This window comes from Rattus norvegicus, chromosome 7 (genome assembly GCF_021556685.1).
Source record: "Rattus norvegicus strain SHRSP/BbbUtx chromosome 7, alternate assembly SHRSP_T2T, whole genome shotgun sequence".
Classification (NCBI taxonomy): Eukaryota; Metazoa; Chordata; class Mammalia; order Rodentia; family Muridae; genus Rattus; species Rattus norvegicus.
Genome location: NC_141540.1, coordinates 82,612,793 through 82,635,482, shown reverse-complemented (window position 1 = coordinate 82,635,482; position 22,690 = coordinate 82,612,793). Strand labels below are relative to the sequence as shown.

General features: G+C 39.4%; 1 protein-coding gene across 23 annotated transcripts in view; it reads right to left on the bottom strand.

Annotated features, from left to right (window-relative positions):
- Oxr1 (oxidation resistance 1) overlaps positions 1–22,690 on the bottom strand; it is a 434,885-nt gene that overhangs the window by 9,888 nt on the left and 402,307 nt on the right. For 13 of the 23 annotated variants that reach the window (XM_087555486.1, XM_087555482.1, XM_087555478.1 and 10 more), the window contains 1 exon segment: positions 328–453. In XM_087555486.1, coding sequence (XP_087411612.1) covers positions 328–453 — 126 coding nt within the window. 23 annotated transcript variants of the gene reach the window in all.

Here is a 22,690-nt window from a genome sequence, read left to right as displayed (position 1 = left end):
TAACAAGCCAAAGCTTGCCAGACACGGTGAGGCACCAGCATCCTCGCACTAGGGTGAGGCCAGGGCATCAGGCAATTGGCGTTCAGTTAGTTGCCATACTAAGACTCTGTTTTAAGAACCAGAACGAAGAGCAGCCTTGGTCTCCGGTGTCTGCCCTAAGCTCTATACGTCAGCACTGCGGCACCAGCTGTGGGAGGCTCTGCTTTGCCCACTTACTCTTCATGAAGAAGAGCAGCAGCAGCAGGAGCCCTGCAGCTCAGCTGGAGAGGAACGGAAGCGTCTGCCTCCCTCTCAGCGCACTCAGATGCTGCGGCTGACATGGCATACCTTTTCGATCTGATCAGGCAGTAAGAGTTCACTGGGGTCACTTAGGTTTGGTCGGAAAGATTCTGGCTCCAGGTCTGCTTTTGCTGGAGCAGCCTGCTTTGAGTTGATGTCCTCCCGTGTGGTGATCTGGAGAAGTAAACAGAGCGGTATGTTCATATACTGTGGTGATGGCTCTGCACACTTCAGCCTTTCGACTTACACCAAACGTTAGTATGCACAGGTGGCTAAGGAGTTCACAGGGCAAAGGAGGCTGCAATCAAGTACAGACAGTGTGCCCAGTGCACAAGAGGATAGGAAAAAGCCCGTTTCATCCACAGCACGAGGAAGAACTGGCAATGTGTGCTCTATCTCCTGTTCCTGGGTGACAGGAAACACGCACACGGCTTAGTCCTTAAGGACAAGGGGAGCCAGACGGCTGTTTAACTAAGTGTTCTTTAAATATGTGCTTTAAATATTTTTTCACACAAAAGTACAAAAATTGTTGAAATTAATAGAATTTCTTGTGTCAAAATTTTAAAGAATGGGGGTTGGGGATTTAGCTCAATGGTAGAGTGCTTGCCTAGCAAGCGCAAGGCCCTGGGTTCGGTCCCCAGCTCTGAAAAAAAGAAAAAAAATTTTTTTAAAGAATGGTAGACTAAAACTGGTAACTCTCTTTGGGATGTATGTACTTGGTTCATTGAAGCTACCATTTTATAAAACTGCCTTCTAGTTTGAACTTACTAAAAATAACTTTTAATAGGCTGGAACCAAACAATAAATTGAAAATTAATTTGTTCATAATTAAACATTAGATGAATTGGTTGCATTTGTAGAAATCAGCACACTGGTATCCATAAAGTGACAAAAATGGTAAATAGTAATTATAATTTATAATTGACTGTTAGTGTTTATATTTTCCATGGAGTTTAAAATCTAAAACACAGTAACCCTAACAGATAAAACCATAATTATTGTTGATGAAACATTTCAACTGGAAACCCCACAGAATCCTATTGGAGCAGATAACTAAAATGCAGCACAGCTCAGAGACAGTGCCACTCAGGAGGGGAGCCCTGGCCCGCCAGCACAGCGCTCCCCAAGTCTGGACAGTATGCATTTTTAGCCAACGCATGTTTGAGAACTGTATTGTCTCTGATGAGCAGCTAAATGAAGACTTTCACATCACTGTATTACCTTTATTTCAATGATGTGAAAGGTTAAAATGGAACAAAACAGAAATCCAAGGCAGCATTGGGAAAATTAAAGGAGAGCTATTTAGTCAGCCTGGGGAAGCAATGACAGCAGAAAGCATACTTTTATAACAAGAAAACACAAACTGAAAAATGAGTTTTCAATTGTATTACTTTTCTTAAACAACACATATTATTTCGGAACATTTGAAGTAATGCATCTCGCTCAGGTGCCTTCCCTAGACTACCCCGGAGCATTCTAACACCAACCAAGACTGCCTCAAGACCAGAACCAATTTGTCCCATTAAGATTTGATCCTCAGTTCCTAGAGCGGAAATAGCCTTGAAGAGAAAATACTTAAGCCTTACTTTCCGTAGGGGATTTTATAATTTTCCCACCCGTCTGGTATCTTTCAGACTTCAGTCAAAATTAAATGAAAACTCATAGGTGATAGTGCTGAGAAGAGTTCTCAAGTGGCTGAACTGTGGTGGAAACTTTTCTAGTGAAAAGAAGAAAGCAAAGAGGCAGAAAGAAAAAAAAAACATAACGAAGGAAAGAAAAAAGGTAACGTATTTCTACAGCTCTCCAAGAAAAACCATTCTTCAAAGACAAAAAGGAATTTCCTGGTGGCTTATTTTAGTGCTTCATTCAAGACAAATCCTTTTAACGTAAGATTTGTCTTGAGAAAGGACACTAAAAACAAGGAGCATTTAATCTCCCAAGGAGTTTAAACTACAGAAGGGGGCACCTGGAGACGTCTGCAGAGTGTGCGCAGTTCTTCAGTGTTTAGAGCATCGATCCTGCGGTGATACTCAGCCACCGACACTACCTGAATATGGAAACAGGAAGACAATAATTCCACTGACAGTTGAGAAGAGAGTATGTATATAAAAAGAAAGGACACGAGAGAAAGAGGAGGTAAAGGAGAGATTTAAATGGGAAAAGAGAATGGTAACCAAGCTACCTTTTCCTAGTTCACACCAGAAATCATAGAAATTTATAGAGAAACTACAGTTAAAATATAAACTATTCACCACTATATCCACCTGGTAGGAAATGGTTACTTTATGGGTGATTTAATATAGATTGGACTTAAAGCAGATTTTTAAAAAAAAAAAAAAGAGGAAACTATAACATGTTTTACTAATACAGGTGGCATTTAATCGACAACCCCTTCCAGTTTACAAAGAGAGTAGTAACCAACCATTGTCACTCTCAAACAGCACACCAACAGCCACGGTGCTAGAACTGCACATGTAACAGGCACACCCAGGGGAAAAAGGGAGGGGGGGGAAGGAAAAGAATAAAATTCATTTACAAAAAAATGAGAGCAAGGGGTTGGGATGGGGTGGGTCCAGCAAGACAGGCAAGCTTTCAGGAGTATCTAATTTACAATTTCTTAAATCTGATACATAAATTTGGACACAGTAAAATGGATGCACAATACAAAAGAAGAAAGAAAACAAACCCAACCACAAAGCCATGTGCAGTAAAGGTATGTGAGGCAGCATTGGCTTGCTATACGGAGAGCTCTCACTTCGGTGAGGTCAGCCCACAGCATGTGCTCTTGTGTCTGCTCCATGCTACGACAGCAGAGTCCACCTCTGCTTGGACTATTTTTCTATTAGGAATTGCACTATTCACTGCTTACACAATGTTGTCTGCTATAATTATGGAAACATAGTTGTAATATGCTCCATGATCATTTCTCAGCATAAGTGTTAATATATCTTCAGATTGTATTGCTAGAAAATTTTATTTCAAAAACTGCTGTGCAATAGCTGATGAGTTACACATACGCTTGCACACACCCTCAATAAACATCTGCTTAAAATTAGGGCAGAATTTCCAATAACTTCTGAGATGTCCCTCACAAAAGGTTTTGTCACCTTGTACTAAACATTTATGTAAAGCAGCATTGCTAGTGACAATTATAGAATTATTAACTAAAACAGGTTATCTCTATGTTCTACATTAATAAATATTTAGCCAAGATTTAAGTCCATGTGCAAAACCAAACACACCATATTAGTATTCAGACGTTTGTTTCTAGTAAGTTACCAAGGATTGTTTAAAAATAGATTTATGATTTGCTGTTGGTAAATGTTTAATATTTTACACCTATTTTTATACTATATAATGTAAACATGAACTAGTTTAAACAGTACCCCAGTCTGCTCATAAACCTCTACCTCCCCACTGTGTGTGTGTGTGTGTGTGTGTGTGCGTGCGTGCACATGCAAGTGTGATCATGTCTGTCAACATGTAGAAGACAGATACTGATACTTTATCTTTATCTCTCCCCATCTTGTTTCTTGAGATGGCATATGTGCGAACCTGGAACCCATGGCTTCAGCTAGACTGGGTGGTTGAAGGGTCTGGGATGCTGGCCTCTGTCCCACTCTACCCTCTTACTGTGTCTTGTTGAAGGACTGTGTCTTCTCTCCGGTTTTCTGAGCCTTCACTTCTCTGTCATTTGTTCTGTAGAGGTTTTACATGACAAAAACCTTACTTTCCCACATTCTGAATTACTACAGGGAAATTCTTAATCTTCTAAAACTGCCTAGACTGCTCTTCATACTTGGTACTGAGTTGGAAAGCCACATATTACAGGGAAAAACTATTACAGAAAACATACAAAAACCTCCCAAGTTTCCCTAGGCCAATACAACAATTACAGATCTTCCAGACCACAACACAATTACAACTTCCCACAATACAGTGAAGGGAGAGATACCACAGCACATGGTGGTTCTTCTGAGCTGTAGCACTTCTTATGACTCACCTCAACTGGTTATGGCAGAGGTTGTGGCTACAAAATGCAGTCAAACTAACTCATGCATAGAGGGGTTAGACCAGAAATTGGCTTTCAAAGACTTTTTTTTTCGTTAACCACACTGAATTGGCTACCATTAAACACAGGAACAGCCCTATGAAAAGCTAGGTAGTGGTTGCCGAAGGCTGTGCACAGCGTGGGGACAGAGAAAGCTAGGCTTGTCCCCAGTGCACAACTGACTTGTCATGTCATGCTGGATTTGCCAAGCAGCGGTTCTTATGCTTTGGTTCAGGGTTCTACTTATAGGTAACAGTGGTGGTTGACCTTCTTGCCCCTGATGCTTCGCTCCAGCTGGGATTAATGAGAGTACAAAGCAAACGCAGACACGTTTACAGAAGACAGAGGGATGACTGGCAGTGTGTAGTGAAAACTATTGCTGTGCTTTGATTTATCACCTTTCCAGTTAACTAAGGATTAAGTCAGAGCTTCAACAGCTCCTTACTTACCTGTGGCTTCCCCTTTAGGTTTAAAATAACTGTTTTATATATTTTGGATGACTATTTTGAAATTAAAATTTCAGTTTCAGAGAAACAACAATAAAGACCTGCCAATTTAAAAATACTATTTTTTTTATATTGTTTTTGAGACAGGATATCATAATGTGGTCCTGGCTGGCCTGGAGCTAACTGTATAGGACAAATTGACCTCAAACTTATAATTCATAGAGATCTGCTTGCCTCTGCTCCTAGAGTTCTGGGATTAAATGAATCTGTGAGCCATTATGCCAGAGACAAAACAGTTTTTGGTAAGGATGAAAAAACGAGATACGAAAAATGAAAAATCATGGCCCTGCTTTACTTTTTCCACATCCCAAATTCTTAAGAGCCAAAGAGGACTGATTCTATGCACTGTTTTATAATCAAATGTGTTTTTACACTAAATCTTCACCTCCTGAGGCTGATCTGCGCTCCTTCCTTTGCACTGTTCTTAAGCTGCTTTAAGTGCTATGCCTCTGGGTGTACACTAACACACTTCCTGAGGGGAGCTAAGCTTGCCCTCTCAAAAGGGGCTAGTTTTATAAACATCTTAAAAACGTGTTTAATAAACATCACTGAAAGTAGGAGTCACTAATATAATGAAGGCCTGACATCGAGATTGCAAGTTTATAACGTGGTGAGGATCCAGTTTCTTTAATGTCAGAAGCCTATCTTTCCTCATTCATATGTTCTATTTCATTAAAGTGTGTGTGTGTGTGTGTGAGAGAGAGAGAGAGAGAGAGAGAGAGAGAGAGAGAGAGAGAGAGAGAAAGACAGAGAGAGAGAGACAGAGAGCGCGCGCACCTGTGTACAATTCAGAGGACAACTTGCAGATGTCAGTTCTCACATTCTACCATTTGAGTACCAGGGACTAAAAGATCAACAGTCTTGGCAGCAAGTGACATTTTTACCTGCAAGACCAGCTTCCTGACCCATCCATAATTTACATATATATTACATATACTATATAAATCCATATTGTTGGTTTTGGACACTGCACGAAACAAAGGACTGAGGTGCATATTTTACATATCAAAGCGACCTGACTTCTAGGTTCTCCCAGCATCCTTCAGTCCCTACCTACTATACTCTGCTCCCATCCATGAACTTTCCAGCCCAGGAGCTGGGTTGCCCTTTTCCCAGAGGCTTTTCCCTCAATAGTCCCCCCTCCCCATTCTCTATCTGCACACATGCCCTTTCACCCCCTTCCATGGAGACTTCCCTGGCCCCCATCTTTGGGGCCAGTGAACATGTCCGCCCATGAGCAGCTTCTCAATAAATCTGTCTTTCTAATTTGGCTTGAATCGGCTCATTTCACAGGCTGAGAAATAACTTATCACATGTATATTAGTACCCTTCCTTCTCAGGCCTTATAAATTTATTAGATTCTCAGGTTACTTTATTTATTTATGAATGCATATTTATTTATGAATGAATGATCGCAGCTCAGAATAGCCTCAAAGTTGATATGGAGCTGAAGATAACCACAAATCCCCCAACTTCCTGCCTTTAGTTGTAAGTGCTGGCATTACAGTGCTTCACTTCTTCATGCTTCTTTAAGTGCTAATATACACTCATGTGAAGACAAAGAAAGTCATCATAAATAAAGCCTGTAAATTAACAAAGAAAAAATGAAACTGGATATAAAAGTGCATTTCTTTAAAAAAATGGATAAAAGTGAGATAAAAATACAGATTACTGAATTAAGACTTTCACTAATTTTTGGTTTTTGGTGACTCATGATCTATGCACAGAAGTTACTAGATTATCCAGAAGACTAAACCTAAAAAATGACACTTTCTATTCTATATTCCATACACTACTGACAGTTAAAAATATACTAGTAAGGAAAAGAAGAACTTCCATTTAAAGGCATGCTCACTCTGGCTAATGGTTTATATGTAACCTTTATAATAAAATGGTTTCGATGCAACACTAAGGCTAATGGAAAAGTATCCTGACTTATCGACAGCACAAAATTACATAGCACAGTGTAGTTTCTCTGGTCTTTGAAGGGTCCTCAGAGGCAGAAGGTACTTCTGTAAGCTATTTCAATAAGTATTAATGTAGATACAGAATAAGATTCATACAACTCTATTTTAGATGATGGACAGCAACAACACTTGCCAACTAGGGAGCAGAGAAAATAAAATTCAAAGCTGCTTTCAATCCCAATCTCATGAACAGGACATGCTGGTCCACCTGAGAGCCTGCTGAACGGGCAACACTAAAAGGTACTCTAACTGACTTACCCCTAGACCCACACATCGGAACGTCTCTAAACTGTCTCCAGGGCAGCTTCTCCTAGTAAACACCTGGTGACTGATACCAAGAACCATAGCCAGTCAAAGTACAGAGAAAAGTCTTCTGTGTGCTCAGTGCAAAATGGAATGTCTTCATCTCCACTAAAGGACAATGCAATCCTCAGGAAGAGGAGACAGAAAGACTTTAAGAGCCAGAGGTGATGGATGGCTTCAAGGAAACCATGTCTTCTGGATATAACAGGGTAGATGACCATATGAGCTCACAGTGATCGTTACAGTGTGCACAAGGTCTGCCCATGTTCAAGCTAGGAAAAAATTCAGGGCTATGGGCAGGGCAGAGTTGGGTAGACACATAGTCTCACCCTTAGCTGCTGGGAGAGGGAGAGACGGCTTTCTTCAATGACAAAAGCCTTGCTGGGTCTACTATACTCAGGGCAGGCCCCATGCTCAAGCGTAGTTGGAAAATACACACTGGACTTGATAGAGAGAAAACACAAACAAAATAAAAACAAAACAAAAAAGAAACCTCAAAGTTGGGTGCACTGAGAAGTAAGAGCAAGTATGGGAAGAACTGCGGGAAATAAGATCAAAATACATTATGAAAATCTCAGATTTAATAAAAATATCATTAAAGACAAACAAAACCTAGTATCTTCTTGGCTTAGTGATTCTTCTGGAATTCTATAGCATTCCTGCCTGAGATTGCTCCCAAACAAACCAAATCCTATGAGTGAAATCTGTCATTATATCATTGTATCACTTTTTACTATTATTCTCTGAATAAAATAAAATGTAGTAAAAATAAAAGCATTATCTACCATGTATTTGGTAATCAAAAATACACAAAAAAGGAAATATAAACTTGTTATAGCTAATGGAGATGAGAGACAGCAGTATTTCTGAAGTCATGGGACTTGTTTTTACTGTAATTCATCAATTAAACCATCTTCATTACAAAAGAAGCCCTTCTCCACTTTGTCTAATAAAAACTGTTGCTTTCACAATAACACTTCATAGAATTATAATAAAAGAATTAAAAGAGCAAACAGGCAATCACAAATTAGACAAATAGAAAATAGAATTGACAGAAAGAACAAAAGGCTAAATACAGAATAAAAAGCAAATTAAGTATGTCAGTAAAATTGTTTCAGGGTAGGTTAGGAGGTAGGGAATTGGGGGGAAGGAATGACTTTTCCAAGAGGCAGCTGGAACCTTTCAAATGCTAACACTGCATATGGCAATCCTCAGACTATTTGTGACATAAGTTAAATGTGAACCAAAAGAGCAACTTGTGGCCCAGGAGGGGGCACAAAGAAAGCCAAGGGATAAACTTATAAGAATATTTAGATTTATCTGTCTTCCTGGTCCAAAGCTAGCAAAAAGTAAAACATAAATTTGCAGTAATAAATTAAAGTAGCTATATCCTATGGCAAGCACACACTTTCAGTTTTGGGCCACACAGAACAGGCTAGAACTGGCTATACAGCTAAACCAAGAGTAAGACAATGTCATTAAATATTTCTTCCTCCATTGGCCTCAGGAGATAGGGCAATTTTCATGTCCAAGGCTCACTTCACACTGGAGAGAATTCAATTTCCACGCCCTATCAATTAAAAGCCTGAAGAGATGAACCTCAATAAGACTAGCTCCCCACGCTTCCCCCATGTTGCTTGCCATGTGGGTTCTTAAAAATGCAGCTCTAGGTATCCTTAACCCTAGGGCATTTAACACAAAGACAAGGTAATTTCCTTAACCTTAGACCACCTGGCTGGCCCACAGGACTGAGGTGGCCTTTCTAGTGCTGTATCCCAGGTTGTTAACTGTCAATCCAGCACTCTCCTCACTGCTGCGGGATTACAGTCACAGGATGTATGTCAACACTTAAAAATTTACTTCCTAAACCCAAGGCCAGCCTGGTCTACAGAGTGAGTTCCAGGCCAGCCAGAGCTTCCTAACAGAGACTATGTCTCAAAAACAAACATACAAACAAACAAACAAACAAACAACTCAAACAGGAAATAATAAATACATATGACTTCCTTATCAGATTTACAAACTATTCAGATTCTCCTAAGAGAGTAGAAACTACTCAAAGCCTTTTAACTATAGAATATGTATGCTGTAACAGCTTTTAGGAATGATAAAAGGGGAAATTCTGTTTATACCCCATCGGGAGAAAACATCACTTATCCAGAGTCTGTTGTTCCTTAGTGTCTGTGCACTCAAAGCAAGAAGCCAGTTCTCAGGGAATAGAAACATGTCACTCACCATTCAAGGTTCTTCAGATTCATTTGTTCTTTGGCAAATGAATGTGAATTTACTGAGGAGTTAATAGGGCTTTGTGAAGCTTAGATTCTTAAGACTTACACAAATAAACAGGTTAATAGTATATAACTCTTTTTCAAAGGTTTTACTACATTTATGTATAATGTGCATACATGGTATATAAGTGTGGGTGTGCATGGAGCCGCACATATGTTGTAATCAAAGGAAAACTCAGTTGAGTCAGTTCTTGGTGGGGACTGGTTCTAATGCTTTGAATTTATCAGGAATCTGCATGTCCAAATGCTGAAGGTCCTTGTCACCAGTTGATTTTTGATCAATCAATAAATGGCCAGTGGCTGGGTAGAGAGAGAGGGCTAGACCTTTTAGATTGTGTGGGCTAGGAACTGAGAGAAGGGAGGAGAGAATCACCAGGATTCAGAGGGAGATGGATCAGATTTAGAGCTACAGAAAGAAAATCATCCAAAATAGTAGGTGAGAAGGAATGCAGGTCCCCAAAAGGACTGCCCAGAAGCATCTTGGGCAGCAAAGACTAGGGAGCCGCCCAGAAGGAGCCAGGGCAACAAAGATAAAATATAAAATTAGAGGGTGTTAAGCCAGGATTACAGGAGGGAAATGTGTACTAGCTGCAGAGAGGATTAGAACTACCCAACCTTTGAACTAGTCAAGGCATTTTAAACGTAACTGGTGTGTGTGTGTGTGTGTGTGTGTGTGTGTGTGTGTGTGTGTGTGTCTTTCATTCAAGAATCCAAATAGCTCCTGGGTGGGTGCAAGGAGCCAAAGTAGTGTAGCTAAACTCACTGGTACAAGTTCTCTCCTTCAGTGAGTCCTGGGACAGAGCTAAGATTGTCAGGGTTGGTGGCCAGTGCCTTAACTTACTAAGCCACATTGCTGACCCTTACTCAGTTCTTTTATGAAATACCCAATGATGTTTTAAATTACTAATCTTTACTGCTGTAAAGTTTATTCAGCCACTATTTCCAACTTCAACAAATATTTTCAATGCATCTACTTATGCCATTATCATTTTTAAAGAGTTGTAGGTGTGAATGTCTAGGAATTTTATTCTAAAGGCTATTATCAAAACACCAGAGCTGTCCAGCTGACACTGTTTTTAGACGAGGTATGCACACTATATCTGACCCACAAAGGAAGGAATCCCAAGAAAAGGATTGTATGATGGCATTCATATAATCTAGTCTGTCAAGAAGACATACACCGAGAATAACAAGCTCAAGTCAGGACTCAAGACTCTTACAGATTCAGATAAATCAAATATGGGTCGTGATGAATGATAACCTAGCACACAGCCCTAATTAAGTACACACAAACACTAAACCAACTCTAGATACTAAAATTATCTGACAACTTACATGTGATTTTTTTTTTAATTCTAAAAATAAACAAACAGGAAGATGGCTAAGCATATTGGAAATTAACCAAATAGAGTTTATACAATAAAAGTAACCTTGAAACACGCAGTTGTGTCAAAAAAAAGCGGATACTCACGAGTATCTTAGTAAAACTAGGAAGCACGCCTACGACTACCCACAATACATTACTAAGAGGAAAGTCTGAGAACAGCAAGAGCTTGGCACAGGAACTAGACTAATGAAATATCACTAATTCCAATTAAGTCTCTGTTAGAAAAGAAAATTCTTGAAAAGGTAAGGCTGTGTCCTGTCTCTATCTGTACCCTGGAGTTAACCCTGTGGCACAGCAAATTGGATCCAAATCCTAACCAGAGAGAGCTGTTCTCCCAGGAGTGCTGCCACTCCTAAGTTCACAGGTTAGATAAACACTTTTGCTCCAATAATGGCTAAAGAAGAACCTGCCAGGAAACCACGGGGCTCAGGAACCACAGAGCGATTGGGGACAGATATTTCCGGTCTCCATCTGCACCCCTGAGCTAACCCAGTGGCACAGCTCTCTGAACACAAATCCCACCCAGAGAGAGCTTGTGTCTCAGGAGTGCTTACACACCTAAGATGACAGGCTCACAGGAGGGACAACCTCCAGTCAGAGATAACAAGACCAAAAAAACAAAGAGATAACAAAATGGCAAAAGAAAAGCACAAGAACCAAAGCAACAGAAACCAAGGCTACTTGGCATCATTAGAACCCAGTTCTCCCACCACAGCAAGTCCTGGATATTCCAACATACCGGAAAGCAAGATTCTGATCTTAAATCACATCTCACAATGTTGATAAAGAACTTCAAGAAGGACATAAATAACACCCTTAAAGGGATACAGGAGAACACAGGTTGAAGCCCTTAAAGAAGAAACCCAAAAAAATCTCTTAAAGAATTACAGGAAGCCATTAATAAATAAGTGAAGGAATGGAACAAAACCACCGGGATCTAAAAATGGAAGTAGAAACAATAAAGACATCACAAAGGGAGCCAACCCCAGGGAGAAAACCTAGGAAAGAGACCAGGAGTCACAGACGCAAGCATCACCAAGAGAAGACAAGAGATAGATGAGAGAATCTCAGGGGCAGATGATACCACAGAAAACACTGACACGACTCCCCAACCCCATGGGAGAGAGAGCTCACCGCCCAGACAGGGGGGCACTCCTGAGACTGCAGAGTGGGAGAGACCACCAGCACTGCCCACCCCTGCCCACATCTCTGGCCCAAGAGGAAACTGTATACGGCCTCTGGGAACCGGAAGATAGGGGCACTCAAGTGGCAGGTCCCCCGAGGTTCAGACACCGCCCGATCTGAAGGGACCCGATCAAAAGCTCCCTGCACCCAAATCCCGTGGGAGGGAGAGCTAAACCTTCAGAGGGGCAGACACGCCTGGGAAGCCAGAAGAGACTAAACTCTGCCCACATTTCTGACTTCAGAGGAAAACACCTATCACCATCTGGGACACCAGTGCACGGGGCCCTGGGAAAAGGTGGCGCAGGCCCTCCTGGTTGCCGCCCTCACAGAGAGCACAAAAGCAGCCCCCCACGAGCAACTTGAGCCACGGGACCACAGGTAAGACCAACCTTTCTGCTGAAGCGATCTGCCTGGTGAATTGAGGACACAGGCCCACAGAAACAGCTGAAGACCAGTAGACAGGAAAGACTACACGTCCGAAAGCAGAACACTCTGTTCCCTTAACTGGCTGAAAGAAAACAGGAAAACAGGTATACAGCACTCCTGACACACATGCCTAAAGGATGGTCTAGCCACTGTCAGAAATAGCAGAACAAGGTAACACCAGAGACAACCTGATGGTGAGAGGCAAGCACAGGAACCCAAGCAACAGAAACCAAGACTACATGGCATCATCGGAGCCCAATTCTCCCACCAAAGCAAACACTGAATATCCAAACACACCAGAAAAGCAAGATCTAGATTTAAAATCACATTTGATTACGATGCTGGAGGACTTCAAGAAAGACATGAGAAACGCAGGAAAACATAAATAAACAAGTAGAAGCCTATAGAGAGGAATCACAAAAATCCCTGAAAGAATTCCAGGAAAACACAATCAAACAGGTGAAGGAATTAAAAATGGAAATAGAAGCAATAAAGAAAGCACAAAGGGAGACAATCCTGGATATAGAAAACCAAAGGAAGAGACAAGGAGCCATAGATACAAGCATCACCAACAGAATACAAGAGATAGAAGAGAGAATCTCAGGAGCAGAAGATTCCATAGAAATCATCGACACAATGGTCAAAGATAATGTAAAAAGGAAAAAGCTACTGGCCTAAAACATACAGGAAATCCAGGACTCAATGAGATCAAACCTAAGGATAATAGGTATAGAAGAGAGTGAAGACTCCCAGCTCAAAGGACCAGTAAATATCTTCAACAAAATCATAGAAGAAAACTTCCCTAACCTAAAGAAAGAGATGCCCATAAACATACAAGAAGCCTACAGAACTTCAAATAGATTGGACCAGAAAAGAAACTCCTCCCGTAACATAATAGTCAAAACACCAAATGCACAAAATAAAGAAAGAATATTAAAAGCAGTAAGGGAAAAACGTCAAGTAACATATAAAGGCAGACCTATTAGAATTACACCAGACTTCTCACTAGCGACTATGAAAGCCAGAAGATCCTGGACAGATGTCATACAGACCCTAAGAGAACACACATGCCAGCCCAGGCTACTATACCTAGCAAAACTATAAATTAACATAGATGGAGAAACAAAGATATTACAAGACAAAACCAAATTTATACAATATCTTTCCATAATTATAGCTCTATATATGATAATAGATGGAAAACTCCAACACAAGGAGAGAAACTACACCCTAGAAAAAGAAAGTAATTTTCTTTCAACAAACCCAAAAGAAGATAGCCACAAAAACATAATTTCACCTCTAGTAACAAAAATAATAGCAAGAAACAATCACTTTTCCTTAATATCTCTTAACATTAATGGATTCAATTCTCTAATTAAAAGACACAGACCAACAGACAGGATATGTAAACAGGAACCAGCATTTTGCTGCATACAGGAAACGAATGTAAGTGACAAAGACAGTCACTATCTCAGAGTAACAGGCTAGAAAAAGAATGTTCCAAGCAAATAAATAGTCCCAAGAAACAAGCTGAAGTAACCATTCTAATACAGAATAAAATTGATTTTCAACCAAAAGTTATCAAGAAAGATAAGGAAGGACACTTCATACACATCAAAGGAAAAATCTACCAAGATGAACTCTCAACTCTGAACATCAATGCTCCAAATGCATGGATACCCACATTCATAAAAGTAACTTTACTAAAGCTCAAAGCACACAATGCACCTCACACAACAATAGTGAGAGACTTCAACACCCTACTCTCGGCAATGGACAGATAAGAAACAGAAACTAAACAAAGACACAGTAAAAATAACTGAAGTTATGAACCAAAAGGATTTAACATCTATCTGTAGAACATTTCATCCCAGAAGAAAAGAATATACCGTTTTTTCAGCACCTCACAGTACATTCTCCAAAACTGACAATATAACTGGTCACAAAACAGGCCTCAACAGATACAAGGAGACTGAAATAATTCCATTCATCCTATAATATCACCATGTACTAAGACTGATCTTCAATAATAACAAAAAAACAACAGAAAGCCCACATACTCATAGAAGCTGAACAATGCTCTACTCAATAACTTCGTCAAGGAATAAATAAAGACAAAAATTAAATAATTTTAAGAATTTTATGAAAATGAAGGTACAACATACCCAAACTTATGAGGCACAATGAAAGCAGTGATAAGAGGAAAACTCATAGCTCTGATTGTCTCCAAAAACAAACTGGAGAGTGCATACACTAACAGCTTCACAGCACACCTGAACACTCTAGAACAAAAAGAAGCAAATATACCCAAGAAGAGTAGATGGCAGGAAATAATCAACCTCAGGGCTGAAATCAACCAAGTAGAAAACAAAAAGAACTGTACAAAGAATCAACAAAACCAGGAGCTGGTTGCTTGAGAAAATCAACAAGATAGATAAACCCTTAGCTAGACTAATCAGAGGGCACAGAGATCTCATCCAAATTAAAAAAAATTAGAAATGAAAAGAGAGACATAACAACAGAAACTGAGGAAATAAAAAAAAATTAGGTCCTACTATAAAAGCCTATATTCAACAAAACTGGAAAATCTGGGCGGAAGAGACAATTTTTCTAGACAGATACCAGGTACTGAAGCTATCAGGACCAGATAATTCATCTAAACAGTCCCACAAGCCCTAAAGAAATAGCAGCAATAATTAAGTCTTCCAAGCAAAAGAAGCCCAGGACCAGAAGTGTTTAGTGCAGTTTTATCAGACCTTCAAAGAAGACCTAATACCAATACTCTTCAAACTATTACACAAAATAGAAACAGAAATAACACTACCGAATTCACTCTTTGAAGCCACAATTATGCTTATACCTAAATTATACAAAGATCCTACAAAGAGAACTTCAGACCCATTTCCCTTATGAATATTGATGTAAAAATACTCAATAAAATTCTCACAAATTAAATCCAGTAACACATCAAAACGATCATTCGCCATGATCAAATAGGCTTCATCCCAGAGATGCAGGGATGGTTCAATATACTGAAATCCATCAATGTAATCTACTATATAAACAAACTCTAAGAAAAAAAAAGTATGACAATTTCATTAGATGCTGAGAAAGCATTTGACAAAATTCAAAACCCCTTCATGATAAAAGTCTTGAAACCATCAGGAATTCAAGGCCTATACCTAAATTAAGTAAAAGCAATATACAGAAAACCAGTAACCAACATCAAACTAAATGGAGAGGAACTTGAAGCAATCCCACTAATATCAGGGACTAGACAAGGCTGCCTACTTTCTCCCTTCCTATTCAATACAGTACTTGAGCTCCTAGACAGAACAATCAGACAGCAAAAGGAGGTAAAAGGAATACAAATTGGGAAGCAAAAAGTCAAAATTTAACTATTTGAAGATGATATGATAGTATACTTAAGTGACCCCAAAAATCTTACCAGAGAACTCCTAAACTTGATAAACAACTTCTGCAAAGTGGCGAGATATAAAATTAACTCAAACAAATCAGTAGTCTTCCTCTACTCAAAGGATAAACAGGATGAGAAAGAAATGAGGGAAACAACACCCTTCACAATAGTCACAAATTATATAAAATACCTTAGTGTAACTCTAACCAAGCAAGTGAAAGATCTGTATAACATGAACTTCAAGCCTCTGAAGAAAAAAATCAAAGAAGACCTAAGAAGATGAAGAGATCTCCCATGTTACTGAATTAGCAGTATTAATATAGTAAAAATGGCAATTTTGCCAAATGCAAAATTGATCTATAGATCAAATGTAATTCCCATCAAAATTCCAACTCAATTCTTCATAGAGTTAGAAAAAGCAATTTGTAAATTCATTTGGAGTAACAAAAAACCCAGGATAGTCAAAAGTATTCTCAACAATAAAAGAACTTCAGGAGGAATCACCATCCCTGACCTCAAGCAGTATTACAGAGCAATAGTGATAAAAACTGTATGGCATTGGTATAGAGACAGGCAGGTAGATCAATGCAATTGAAGACCCAGAAATGAACTGACATACCCATGGTCATTTGATCTTTGACAAAGTTGCTTAAATCATCCAGTGGAAAAAGGATAGCATTTTCAACAAATGATGCTGGTTCACTGGAGGTCAGCATGTAGAAGAATGCAATTCGATCCATTCTCATCACCCTATACAAAGCTCTAGTCCAAGTGGATCAAGGACCTCCACATCAAAGCAGAGACACTCATGTAAAAGCAATTTGTAAATTCATTTGGAGTAACAAAAAACCCAGGATAGCCAAAAGTATTCTCAAGAATAAAAGAACTTCAGGAGGAATCACCATCCCTGACCTCAAGCAGTATTACAGAAGAAAAAGTGAGGAAAAGTCTCAAACTCATGGGCACCCGGGAAATTTTCCAGAACAGAACAACCAATGGCTTCTGTTCTAAGATCAAGAATTGAAAAATGGGACCTCACAAAATTGCAAAGCTTTTTTTTTTTTTTTTGGAGCTGGGGACCGAACCCAGGGCCTTGCGCTTCCTAGCAAGCGCTCTACCACTGAGCTAAATCCCCAACCCAATTGCAAAGCTTTTATAAGGCAAAAGACATTGTCAATAAAACAAAATGGCAACCAACAGATTGGGAAAAATCTTTACCAATCCTTTATCAGATAGAGGCTAACATCCAATATATACAAAGAACTCAAGAAGTTAGACTCCAGAGAACCCAATATCCCTATTAAAATGGGGTACAGAGTTAAACAAAGAATTCTCAACTGAGGAATATCAAATGGCTGAGAAGTACCTAAAAATTTAACAACCTTAGTCTTCAGAGAAATGCAAATCAAAGCAACTCTGAGATTCCACTGCACTTCTAGTCAAAGGGCTAAGATTAAAAACTCAGGTGACAGCAGATGCTGGCAAGGATATGCAGAAAGTGGAACTCTCCTCCATTGTTGGTGGGATTGCAAGCTGGTATAAGCACTGTGGAAATCATTCAGGCAGTTCCTCAGAAAATTGGAAATAGTACTACCTGAGGACATAGCTATACCACTCCTGGGCATACACTCAAAGATGCTCCAGCATATAACAAGGATACAAGCTCCACTCATTTATAATAGCCAGAAGCTGGAAAGAACCCAGATGTCCTTCAACAGAGGAATGAATACAGAAAATGTGGTACATCTACACAATGGAATACTACTCAGTTATTAAAAACAACAACTTCATGAAATTCTTAGGCAAATGGATGGAATTAGAAAATATCATCCTGAGTGAGGTAACCCAATCACAAAAGCACACATGGTATGCACTCACTAATACGTGAATATTAGCCCAAAAGCTCAGAATACCCAAGATACAATTCACAGACCCCATGAAGCTCAAAAAGAAGGATGACCAAAGTGCAGATGTTTCAGTCCTTTTTAAAAGGGGGAACAAAATACTCAAGGGAGGAAATATGGAGACAAAATGTGGGGCAGAGACTGAAGGAAAGGCCATCCAGAGACTGCCCCACTTGGAGATCCAACCCATATGCAGACACCAAACCCAGGCACTATTGTGGATACCAAGAAATGCTTGCTGACAGGAGTCTGATATAGTTGTTGTCTGAGAGGCTCTGCCAGAGACTAACAAATACAGAGGTGGATGCTCACAGCCAACCATTGAACTGAGTACAGGATATCCAATGGAGGAGTTAGAGAAAGGACTGGTAGACCTGAAGAGGTTTGTAACCCAGAGGAAGAAAACAGTATCAAGCTACCCAAACCTCGAGAGATTCCTGGGACTGAACCACCAACCAAAGAGTACACATGGAAGACCATATGTAGCAGAGGATGGTCTTGTTGGACATCAATGGGAGGAGAGGCCCTTGGTCCTAGGAAGACTCAATGCCCAGTGTAGAGGAATGCCAGGGCAGGGAGGTGGGAGTGGGTGGGTTGGTTGGGGAGCACCCTCATAGAAACAAGGGAAGTAGAATAGGATAGGGGTTTTCCAGATCAGAAACTGGGAAAGAGGATAACCTTTGTAATGCAAATAAATAAAATATCCAAAAAAAAGTATGCAGAAATAAAATTAAAAAAAAAGAAAAAAAGAAAAGGTAATGCTGAGAATTTTCCAGAATTGATTAAAAATAGATCTGTAGATTTAAGCATTCTGTTCCCTAAACAAAAAGCACAGACATTATATCTACTAAAGACTTCATAATAGTTAAAAGAGAAGGTTTTGTTTTTCTGTTGTTTCATTATTAAGTAACAGGTGGGAGAATCTACAAATCTTAAATTGGAGGCAAAGTTTCCAAGGGCAGATGCAAATCCTCTGAGAGTACCAGCCTCTTCACTCAGGTCCTGAGGAGCATGATGTAGGTAAACACAAACCCAACATAAATAGTCAGCAAACCAAAGAGCACGACACGGCGGGAAACGAATGGCCAATCTAAAATTGTTTATCGAAGCAAAACTCAATAAAGATTATGAGGGAACAAAAAGGGAACCAAAATCACCAAGCTCTCCCTGAGGCACTGGATTAATGGAGAGTCCTAAACTCCCAGGTATTCAAGTTATACATTCCCATATACTGTGGCCCCTTCGTGACAAAGGACAGTCATGCATTCCTCAATTCCCAACACTGCAGTGGGGCCTTTGGACAATAGCTGGTTGTTACACTCTATGCTTTCAGGACACCAGGGAGGAGTGCTCCATGCTCAGCACTTGCACCGTTCAGTACTCTTCTGCTTCAGACACACCAGCTAGAGTGTTAGCCATCCAGTCTTCACAGAGGAAAGTCATAGTGCAAATGTCAACTAGAAGGAAAATGATCCCCAGAGGGTAATCTGAGGTATGTGCAATTAAAAAACAAACAAACAAACAAACAAACAAACAACCCTAAAATCTTGAATCAATAAGTATTTAAGCATTGTCTCAATAAAATAGTAAATGTCTGATTTGTGAGAAAAGAAGGAATATAGACTTCAGCAGCCCATAACTCGGAAGAGGGGATGCTTAGTTACAGAGGTATCAGGGAATTCTTTTTATTGCATAGAAAAAGAAATAAAGATATTAGCAAGAGTTTTAAAGAACAAATTTCTTGGAATTCTACGAAAAGCCCAACAACAGCAACAACAGAATCTTAATACCAAACAGCACACGCCGTCCTCGCAGGCTGGGAGGGAGAAGAAGTGGACAGGGATGCAGCCCACTGTCCTTTAGAGAAGTAGATCAGGTGAGTGATGAATTACAACACATGATGCTGTATTCTGAAAAGGAGAGAGAGAGAGAGAGAGAGAGAGAGAGAGAGAGAGAGAGAGAGAGAGAGAAGCGGGAGTCCTCCTACCTTAAAGATATGCACGACGAATGTTAGGACAAGCACTAGGGAAAGTTAGGTGAACACAACTCAAAGGCTAACGGGTGAAAATTATACAAACTCATGTTTAATTAAAACCAGAGAAGGTGGAACAGAGTGGGACATCAATTCCCAAAAGACATAAACCACTAAAAGTCACACAAGAAGAAACAGACATGATTAGACCTATCCCTTAATTAAATAGAATCAAGGATTAACTTCCAAAACAGGAAGCACCGGCCCATATGGATTTACTGATAAGTAAATGCCAAACACAGAAGGAAGAAACGAAACTAATTCTCCACAATCTCTTGTAGAAAATAGAAGCAGAGGAAATACTTACTAACTCATTCTGTGAGGCCAGCATTACCCTAATAAAAAAACAAATAAAGACATTACAAGAAAAGAAAATTACAGAAGACTATCGCTTATGAAAATACACACACACATTTAACAAAATATTAGCGAGTTCCCTCAAATAATGCATAAAAATAAATGTACATAATGATCAAGTCAAATTTATTATAGGTATACAAAGCAGGTTATACTTGGAAAGCCATTGATATAATCCAGAAGGTAAAGTAAACATTGTGATCACAATTATCATAGACAGAAAATCTGATATTCATTTGTGATGAAAACAGTCAGCTATCTAGAAGTTCTGAGGATGCCAAAGTGATAAGGACCATATAGAAAGAATAACCCTATAGCTGTTATCACGAACAGATGGGACCATCAAAATTCTTTTGTATGAAGGCCCGGAGCAAGGAAAAGAGATCCCCCCTCATTACTCCTATCCAACAGCTTACAGGAAGTCCTGGACACACAATGAAGACATGAAATAGAAGACAGGAAGATAAGAAAGGAGAAAATTAAAACCATCTTTGCTTAAAAAAATTCTATGGTTTTGAATAATGAAAATCTGAATTATCAACTTAAACACTGCTGGATTAATAAATGGCTTCAGTATTGCCAGCACACCAGGCTCATATACAAAAATCAACTACCTGCCATTAACATTATTTTAGTACTTTAGGCACAGACCTAACAAAGTGCACAGAAGACCTAAAAAAGAAAAGTGTAAAATTCTGATGAAGGAGAACAAAGGTCTAAGTAATGGAAGTGGCCTATGTTCATGGGCAGGGAGAGTCATTCAATGTTACCAAGGTATCCACTCATTTCATTTACTGTGTCAACACAATTCCAATTCTAATTCCACCAAGACACTCTTCAGCTCCTTTAACATACTCAGAGGTTGATCTGAAAGGTTTACCCAGATGGAGGCCCAGCAGAGCTGAGAGACCAAGGCAATCACCTGGAGCACCAACACTTCTCTTAAAGCCACAGTAAGCAAGAGAATGAGGCTGGCAAGCAGCAGACAGATCTGTGCAATAGAATAGAAACATACCCACACAAATACAGCAACTGAGGGAGAAGGACAAGAATGGAGATCTGGCTGGCAGGAGGAGAAAAACGTTCTTGTCTTTTACAGGAAAATTCAAAATAGCTTACAGACTCAAATGGAAAATACAAAAATAAAATTCTTTAAATATATGAAACTCAAGGTAACCAAGAGCTATTTTCAAATGGAATACCAAAAGAATAATCATGAATGAGAAAATCAAGAAGCCCCATATGACTGAAGATTAAAACTTCTATGCAGTCAAGCTACAGATGATATTCTTTCTTCAATATATCTAATTGAAAAGCAGCCGTTATGGAAAATAAATGAGGAAATTCTCATAGACAGTAGGATATCAATGTGCTTATTAGTATACACAAACCCCAAACAACTGGCAGGAATTGTACTTACTGCTGATCAATTCAAAATGGTACAACCATTCTGGAATTGTCTCCTAAAAGTAAGCATACTCTTACCATATAAACTACCATTCGGGCTACCTGGTAGCCTACATTGGGTATCTACATAATTTGAAAATATGTTTACACAGAATCTGAATGACAATTCCTTTTTTGATAAATGCTCAGAACACAAAGCACACCAAGAAACTGAACATGTCAAGTGCTATATTCATTCAACAGAGTACTACAGAGTAGTCTTACTCTAGGAATCCCATCTGTAGTATTTCCAATATGTGACTGAAAACACAAACTTAAGAAACCATTTCTTGAGGTTCAGCATGACTGTATTCAGGCCTGCCTTGTCTCTAAAATGGTGGACAAGAAAGTGGACCTGTGAGAAGGACCACAGTGGTAGAGATTTAGAAATAAAGTGTTCCCTGGTATGGACAACTACACATCAGAGATACAAATTAGGGACACAAGAGGCCACAGAGGATATTCAACTTTGTCTTTGTGAAACGAGAAATCTAAGGAGGAAAGAAGTTAAGTGATTTGCTTCAAGCCACATAGTGAATTTGTAACAGCCAGTTTTTTTGTTTGATTTTTGCTTTAGTAGTAGTACATTATTGTTATTGTTGTTGTTGTTATTATTATCATTATTTGATAACAGTCAGCTCCTTTTCAACAGCACACAAACCGTTTGGCTCAATAATTCACAAATTAATTCAGCCCTCAGGGTTGAATAAATTAACTCTTAGTCTCTTAAGATATCTTGATGCCCCTCCTTTGCCTTTCTTACTTTTCTTCTTTTAAGTATTTTTCTTCCTGTTGTTTATTAATTGTACAAAACAAACTACTAGGGGCAAAATAAATCAAATAGCTACAAAACACCAACGGACTACCATGGAAGATCAGCAGATCCTTAAGTTATGTTTTGATGATGTAAATAGGGAGGCAAAGGGCTAGATGGGCATTCCCAGATTCCTCAGTGCACGGAGTGGTTAAACTGCAACCAGAACCTCATATACAGAAGTAATGCCGGGGCAAACCGCACCGTGATTCTCTAGAGCATTTTTCTCAGTGACTTTTGTGAGAAGGAGGGGGGCAGTGGGCAGAGAGAAAGCAAGAGATCCCAATTAACATGTATTTTACTAAGAGGAACGCTTGTAAGTATGAA